Consider the following 9,013-nt stretch of genomic DNA (forward strand, 5'->3'; position numbering starts at 1 on the left):
TACACACAGATGCGGTATTTCCTCCATTTACTGAGCACTGAGGCCAGCCATGTCATCACACTCCACTGCCTGAATGAACCAGCTTACAGCCCAGCGGACAGTTCCGGCTCCGCCGAATCCATGCACAGTGAAACTACCAAGCTTCGGTTTTGTGGCTGGAACAAACAGATGTTTGAAAAAGACACACTACTTGAACCGCACGTGCTACAAGATGAGTGCAAGGTAACGGGAAGGACAGAGAAGTGATAAAACAAATTCTTATAATTTTTTTTACCTACAGGCTTTCAGTAGCTATTACTTCAGTTATCTCAGCCTTTTGTTCAAGATACTGACCAGTCTTAATGACTATTGGATGTGACTATGACTTTCTTCTTTTTTTTTTAAATTATAAGAGGTGTTATAGATATTTGATTTATATTCTATTCTACAGTGCCTTGCGAAAGTATTCGGCCCCCTTGAACTTTGCGACCTTTTGCCACATTTCAGGCTTCAAACATAAAGATATAAAACTGTAATTTTTTGTGAAGAATCAACAACAAGTGGGACACAATCATGAAGTGGAACGAAATTTATTGGATATTTCAAACTTTTTTAACAAATAAAAAACTGAATAATTGGGCGTGCAAAATTATTCAGCCCCTTTACTTTCAGTGCAGCAAACTCTCTCCAGAAGTTCAGTGAGGATCTCTGAATGATCCAATGTTGACCTAAATGACTAATGATGATAAATAGAATCCACCTGTGTGTAATCAAGTCTCCGTATAAATGCACCTGCACTGTGATAGTCTCAGAGGTCCGTTTAAAGTGCAGAGAGCATCATGAAGAACAAGGAACACACCAGGCAGGTCCGAGATACTGTTGTGGAGAAGTTTAAAGCCGGATTTGGATACAAAAAGATTTCCCAAGCTTTAAACATCCCAAGGAGCACTGTGCAAGTGATAATATTGAAATGGAAGGAGTATCAGACCACTGCAAATCTACCAAGACCTGGCCGTCCCTCTAAACTTTCAGCTCATACAAGGAGAAGACTGATCAGAGATGCAGCCAAGAGGCCCATGATCACTCTGGATGAACTGCAGAGATCTACAGCTGAGGTGGGAGACTCTGTCCATAGGACAACAGTCAGTCGTATACTGCACAAATCTGGCCTTTATGGAAGAGTGGCAAGAAGAAAGCCATTTCTTAAAGATATCCATAAAAAGTGTCGTTTAAAGTTTGCCACAAGCCACCTGGGAGACACACCAAACATGTGGAAGAAGGTGCTCTGGTCAGATGAAACCAAAATCGAACTTTTTGGCAACAATGCAAAACGTTATGTTTGGCGTAAAAGCAACACAGCTCATCACCCTGAACACACCATCCCCACTGTCAAACATGGTGGTGGCAGCATCATGGTTTGGGCCTGCTTTTCTTCAGCAGGGACAGGGAAGGTGGTTAAAATTGATGGGAAGATGGATGGAGCCAAATACAGGACCATTCTGGAAGGAAACCTGGTGGAGTCTGCAAAAGACCTGAGACTGGGACGGAGATTTGTCTTCCAACAAGGCAATGATCCAAAACATAAAGCAAAATCTACATTGGAATGGTTCACAAATAAACATATCCAGGTGTTAGAATGGCCAAGTCAAAGTCCAGACCTGAATCCAATCGAGAATCTGTGGACAGAACTGAAAACTGCTGTTCACAAATGCTCTCCATCCAACCTCACTGAGCTCGAGCTGTTTTGCAAGGCGGAATGGGCAAAAATTTCAGTCTCTTGATGTGCAAAACTGATAGAGACATACCCCAAGTGACTTACAGCTGTAATCGCAGCAAAAGGTGGCGCTACAAAGTATTAACTTAAGGGGGCTGAATAATTTTGCACGGCCAATTTTTCAGTTTTTTATTTGTTAGAAAAGTTTGAAATATCCAATAAATTTCGTTCCACTTCATGATTGTGTCCCACTTGTTGTTGATTCTTCACAAAAAATTACAGTTTTATATCTTTATGTTTGAAGCCTGAAATGTGGCAAAAGGTCGCAAAGTTCAAGGGGGCCGAATACTTTCGCAAGGCACTGTACATGCATTAATTAATTTGTCCCATGATTCCTGGTTTGGACAGAGCAGATTTACAAATAGTTCTCCCATATAGACTTGTTATGCTCAAGGAATTCAATGCACATGTTAGACGATATTACCAGGGCCGGTCAGCCGTACTCAGGACAAAATGGAGGACTCAAACAGCAGGACTCAGAATCCAAGTTGAAAATAAGATTTATTAGATAAACCCAACTAGGTTAGGCAATGGACTGACTGCAGGTAGGAGGAATTAGTTCACCACTCAGTCAGACAAGGTTGGGTCTGGTCGGTCAGGCAAGTGCTTGGTGGAAGAGCAGGGCGCAGGCTGGTGCTGGGAGGACGAGGTTGTCAGAACTAAACTGTTGGTTACTGATGGAGAGGATGGCAACTGGGGTATCTGGCTGTAGTGAGGCTGACAGGAGGGTCTGGGGTGATGATGAAGAAACTGGCCTGGAGTGCAGCCAATCGGTGGCTCACTGGAGATCGGAGAGAAGTGTGGAAGATGAGGTCGGCGGGCAGGGTTGCTGTGGCTAGGTGCGGTCCTTAAAGGGGCAGACAGACAAAAGGCTGTGGAGGTCCAGTGACAGCCTGGAAGCTGTCTATAGAGACGAGGTCCCAGCAGGAGAATGGCAAGGCCACAGATCCGGTGGTGAGGAAACTGTCTGGAGAGTGGAGCAGGCACAAGCCACCCAGCAACAAGGGATCAGTTTGGTGATCAGAGCTGGAGTAGGACTGGGAGCAACTCCCACAGCAACAGGGAATGGGCAGGTGAGTAGAACTGGTGTAAAACTGGAGCCAACTTATTCAGCGACGGGGAAAAGGCAGGTTAGTAGAGCTTGTGTGGGACTGGAGACAACTCAGAAAAGGGCAGGAACAAACAAGTGAGCAGGACAACAAACTTGTCAGCACGTATGAGGGAAATAGACACAATTGATAGGAGCAAGAAGGTTGGCCACTGAATTGTCTAGTAAAGCACAGGACAGACTGATGACCAGCGTACGCCAGCGTTCAGGTTAGGTAGAGGTTGACTTAATCAGCTGATTGAAGGCAGCCGTGCAGCTCGTCTCCCGGTACACCTTGCCTCTCGCTCTCCCTGCCTGCTTGGGAAGTAGAGGGAGTACAGGTAGTGGACCTAACAGATACAGTATATATCATCAGTTTTTTGCCTTGGATAACAGTAAATGTTGTACTTCTGTATGTCCAAGCAAGCTCTGCGATATTTTGTGCATTTGGAATCATTTGACTTTTTTTTCTTCCTTCTTCTTTTAGATCCAAGATGGCAGCTGGCACCAGTCACGTTTCTTCTTCCATACTCAGGACAGTCGTCAGCTACCTATTGTAGACATACAGGAATTTCCCACATCACAGCCCAACAGTCAACGATATATAGAAGTCAGCCCAGTCTGCTTCCACTGACACCATCACTGACTTATAACCTACTTACATAAACTACTTAAATGTAACGGTGTTTAAGAATGGCTACCTACCAAAGAAAGATTTGAACACCAAGCGGGAGCAAGTGTCCATGGGTGTTTGTTGTGTATGCTGGAGAGCGTTGAAGAGACTTTGGGAAAGCAACAAATGCCCAGTGTCCAATCAAAGGCAGACCTATATTGAGGATCTCTGTTGAATATCCAGGCCAAAGGAGAACTTCTGAAATTGATCAAATAAATGTGTAAAATATGTTTCATTTTCACTCAAAGTGTGCTTAGATCGGCTGCATATGGACTGATAATTAGTCCCTGATCACAGGGAAGTGCCTCACTAAGCAGCACCCTATCCAAACCCCAAAACTCACACATCCCCCTGCCCCTCCACCCCCGAACGCACCCCAACCACTCTACATGGGGGCCTAACCCAAAGGAGCATGCCAGGCCTCTACATAGGAGCACTGTCTAACTAAAGGTTTATATGAGTGCAATAGCATGTAGATAATGTCTGACTGCTTTAAATATTTCATTTTCCGAATCAGCCGCTCTATTTTACTTTGGCATTTTTGTCTTTGGCCCTGACCAGCCAGACCTGTTTGTCTTGTCAAATGGTGCTCTACCTCTGCCTGCTTATTTGCTTCCTAGAATAGTGTCAAGTTAATCATGTTTGCTTTTGTGTTGTATGTACCGGTTACATCAAGATTTTCTATGTTGTATAAGGACTTAATTTGGTCAGTTTTAATTTATGAAACATTTTTGATACACTACATATTTTTGTAGCTTTTCCTTGTTATTTGGTAGGTTCTTCAGGGGACACCTATCACTGGTGCTGCAACAAAGAATGAGTCATCAATGAGTTTTTACATTTCCTGTGTATATATTGACAGCATACTGTATGTTTATTTATAACCTTTTTGGGTTTTTGTTTTTGTCCACATTGCTGTACCACAGTAAGTTATACTCTCAGAGAACTGTATGGTCAGCCACAACTCAGTCTAAAAAAGTATTTATGTTTAAAAGGTGCGTTTGTGTGTTCACGCCTGTGACTGTCATTTCACTTTATTCAGTGCTGGTTCATGGACTGGCAGCTACAGTAAGCCAGAGTCAAAATACACAGAAAACACAGTCATTTCATATTCTTAAGTTATATTACGTTGAGCAGTGTGTAATTATATAAAGTCTCTGGAGCATAAAGTTGACTGCAAATGTGTAAATAATAAATTGACAAATAAATTGAACATTTTATCCACAAATGGTTCTTTACTTTTTTGAAGTCATACTGTAAGTTATAATGAAATTGCAGCAGGATTTGATTTATGACTATATATAATGTATCTGGCCACATATTCTAAATCAAGGAAAAATGTCTTCTTTTGGTAGGCTACTCTGCAAAATAAGCATAGTGAGGTTAATATGGTGTGAAATGTGTGTAAAGTGGAAAAGGATATATTTTCTAGATCGGAAAGGCTGGTACCACTCGCAGGTTTTCTTTTTAAACTGCAATATTATGGACTCAGTAACTCACAGTGAGAAACAACTGATTGAATATGGTGCATTCACATGGTGAACAAATGGACACACACTAAAGAAACAAGTGGCAATGTAGCTCTATTGACCCACACTGTATGTCAGTTTCAGCATTGCCTCAAACAGCAACAAGGATTGCAGTGCTGAACTGATTAGTTGATTGACAGAAGTGTTATTGCCCAGAATTTTGGTACTTGATCAATCACTGAAGTCATTTTCTAAGCAAAAATGCCCCACGCCCAAAAGACAATCTCTCAAGGGTAAATATTTGCTAGTTTATCTTTTTTTTATTTCAATAAACTCAACACATTTGGGTTTTTGACTGTTGGTCAAATAACAAAAACAAATTGGGTGGTGATGAAGAGCCTTCTGGCATTTTATAGACAAAAGAACCACTTGATTACTAAATAAAATAACTGTCATATGTATTGGTAAAGAAATCAATTTTTTCCGGCACTCTGAATATGGTGAATGAATATGGGCAAATATTGTCCTCATCAGCCCAGTGTTTGTGTTTTGTATTTGACATCACTGGATGTCGTTGTAGTTCCGATCCCAAACACCGGGAGGGGCCAATGAGCAGGTCTCCAACCGGAAATCATCTCCACGTGTAGTCGATGGAACCGGCGGAAAAGTGTTTGTTTTGATGCTACTGGGTTCTGCCTACTGGTAATGAGATTGTAATGTGCTCAATAATTTTGCCAACAGCAGACGTAATGTCAGCTACGGAGAGCCGAGTGGAAAATGACGGGCTGGAAGAAGAACTGAAACGCACGAAAACAAAGATTTCGCTCTCTAAGTAAGTAGTTTGTTAGAGCCGCGAGAAGCTGCTAGCTTAGCGTGCTAACGCATTTGGTTTGCTGTAACGTTAGCCTAATATGCGCTTGCTAGAGCTGGCTTTTTAACACTTTTTGACACTCATAATGTTTATAAGTCAAGTAAATGACCTTCCCGCAAGCAGAACGCCAGTTAACCTAAAAGGGTAACATTAGGTGACTACAAAGTTAGCAAGCTAGCATTTAGTTACCACCGTCCAAAACGTGTCCTTTCCGCTCCCTCTTTATCCACTCACCCATTTGCAAGTTATGTATCAGAATGTCATACATCCCGAATGTCTGCAATGATTGGTACAAGGTGATTTTTTTGTACCTTATTTAGGTGGGCTATTTATTGCACTTCCCCCCATCTCGTAGCAACTTCTCTTTTGTCTCTGTTTGACTGTAAAACTGCTAATTATATGTTTATCCAACAGTTGTGGTGTGTGTGGATCAGACGAGGCGAAGTACAGGTGCCCTGCTTGTTTTACACATTCTTGCAGGTGAGATTATTGTCCTCATAAAGTAATTATTTTATCAGCAAATACAGTTGTTTCCAATATAGAAGTTGGTCTCCCCATCCCCAAAAAGCAATGCTGACATGGTTAGTAATACTTATTTTACACAAACTACTGTTTGTCGTTGAATACTGGATACTTCACTAACTGATTAATTGACTTATTGTTGCAGCCATATTATGATAACACTTTCTCCATGGTACAAAGGCCTGAAGCAGGACTGTAGAGTATAATTTATAGATGCATGTTTAACTCTATAAAGCTATTCTTTGCTCACATTTATAGAGGAATAAGCCATTTAATTACAAAGATTATGAGAGTGACAAAGCTGTGACATTACATTGCACCAATTTAACTGTGAGTTTTCTTTGAGTAATGTAACCCTAACATTACATTTTAACAATGCCAGGAGTTGCATAACTCTGAGCACTACTGCTTTTGATTCTTTCTGTTAGCAGAAACCTCAGTGCACTGCAGTGAAATAGTACAAAATGCCAAGTTGTTGTAAAACTTGTACCACATTGAAGAAAGAGATACTTTGTGAAACCCAAGGCTTGTTTTAAAGCCCAGCTTTGACAGTCTTCTTCAAGTGCAGGATAAGAATGGAGTAAGTACAGGAAAAAGATGTGACCTATTCACTGCAGTTTTGCAAAGAACATATTGGTGTGTGCATTAGACAATACACAGCAGATAGAGGCAGTAAAGCAAGCGGACAAAGTGACGTCCAACCAAACTCTTGACTTGGCTATGGGGATTTGTAACCGAGTCAGAGTGAACACAGGAATCACATCTGTCTTGAATGGAATATTGACACTATCAGGTTGCACTAGTATAGTCCTTCTGTGCATGATTGCAGTCAGATTTTCCCTGTAGTAAACCAAATGAGCCAAAACCCAGAATCGTGTCATCACACATAAATACTTGTTTAAATTGTTAAAATTGCAGTGAGCTCATATGAATAAGATGTGTTGTGTTATTGAGCTGGTTTTCTCTGGATCATCCGATCTGTCTCTTCAGTGAGATCATATAATTTCATACAGCATAAAAGCTGTATTTCATCTGTGTCTAATACCAATAATAAAAACCAAAGAAATAGTTCTGGTTTTTCTGACAAAAAGCAACAATCACTTATGAATTATGTAACATCATTTGGATTCCTTAAATTATCTTCTACCTTTGCGTGCAGAAACAGTATTTATAACTGGCTTGTTTTTACTGGCGGTACTTGGCTCTGATTGGTGGAAAGCACTAACATGCCACTGGAAATGGCTGTGGCCCTTGGTCTGTTCCTTTAGTTTTGTAGATGCATGAAGAATTTACAACATAACTTTGAAGTAGCAAGTGTTATATCAAACGTCAGACCTAAATCATTTATTAAAATGTATCCAAAAGCACTTGTAGATTTGCTTTCTCTTCTGTCACTGTTGCCTGTTTTTTTTTTTTTGGGCATCATTCCAGATTCCTTTTACATAGTTTCTAGGGATACAGTGTTTATCTGACCCTGGCCACATACCTGTCTCTCAGCAAGTGTCTGAAAATGAATCTTTTCATGCTTGGATTCTGTCCTGACCTTTTTATTTCCCAGTAAGTGCTTTCAGTTACAGGCATTTTTGAATAATCATTTTAGCTTCAGCAATATTTTAATGTAAAACATCTCAGTCAAAAGTGCAGATGGGAAGTGGTGGAAGACTTATTTAGTCATTAAGAAAAATAGCAATAACGCTATGTAAAAAAAAAAAAACTTATTATAAGTAAAAGTCCATTAAGCAGCAGAAAACTGAGCAGTTTTGAGTCGTTTACTGGCCTAAGTCAGTATTTTTCCTTTACAACTTATTTGTTTTTTTTCCCCTGTTTTTTATGAAAATGAATATTTGTGTGTTTTGCGCTGCTGTTTGGACAAAACAAGGCTTTTGAATATGTCAGCTTGCAATTTTGGAAACTTTGATGGGCATCTTCCTACTGTTTTGTGGTATTATTTTTGCTAATGCATTAATATGTAAAATGCAGCAGGTGGGTGTACCTTGATAGTGCTGTTTGTGTTTTAAACAGAGCTTTGGCTTATAGCTCTCTATTAGTGTGCATGTGAGCACTCTGGAGTCTCTGCTGCAGTTTTGGTAAAAAATCTTAACATTTTGTCAGACGTGTTGCCAATAAATGTCCACAGCCTATTAATTGTGTTGGATGTCCAATGTTCTTTCACTGGTGATACTTTGTTTCTTTCTGGCCTGGAGTACAGTGTAATTAATTTGACACTGAATACTTGTGTGACTCAAGTGTTCTCATTGCCTCACCGATTCATTTTTACTTGTTTTCTAACTTTTGTAAGGGTATCTCATTTTTCCCCAATGTCCTGTTGTGCAGTTATTTTTCTTTAGTATCACAATAAAAGTTTTGTGAAGGCATAATGGTTTCACTTGGTATCAGGATGGAAGTGGAGCACAGTGCTTCTTATGAGTTATGGCTGGATTGATGTTATCCACAAAGATATGAATCGGGGAGACATCTTATTTTCCCCCACACACCACTAATAAAAGTCTCTCTGAAATGAGGGAAACCACTTTAGACAATGAAAGAAACCCAACTAGCATTGCTAGTTATTTATTTAGATTAGTGAGGGATATTCAGACCAGTAGACCTTTGATAGTATTTGTTGCATTTCATCCTC

General features: G+C 40.4%; 1 protein-coding gene across 2 annotated transcripts in view; it reads left to right on the plus strand.

Annotated features, from left to right (window-relative positions):
• The first annotated feature begins 5,570 nt into the window (after nt 1-5,570).
• The window catches only part of znhit6 (zinc finger HIT-type containing 6), a 29,878-nt gene continuing 26,435 nt past the window's right edge, over nt 5,571-9,013 (plus strand). For both annotated transcript variants that reach the window (XM_020602877.1, XM_020602876.1), the window contains exons 1-2: nt 5,571-5,814; nt 6,268-6,333. In XM_020602877.1, coding sequence (XP_020458533.1) covers nt 5,699-5,814; nt 6,268-6,333 — 182 coding nt within the window. In that variant the 5' untranslated portion in view covers nt 5,571-5,698. The remainder of the gene's footprint in view (nt 5,815-6,267; nt 6,334-9,013) is intronic.

Source organism: Monopterus albus, unplaced genomic scaffold (genome assembly GCF_001952655.1).
Source record: "Monopterus albus unplaced genomic scaffold, M_albus_1.0 scaffold58.1, whole genome shotgun sequence".
In the NCBI taxonomy this organism is placed as follows: domain Eukaryota; kingdom Metazoa; phylum Chordata; class Actinopteri; order Synbranchiformes; family Synbranchidae; genus Monopterus; species Monopterus albus.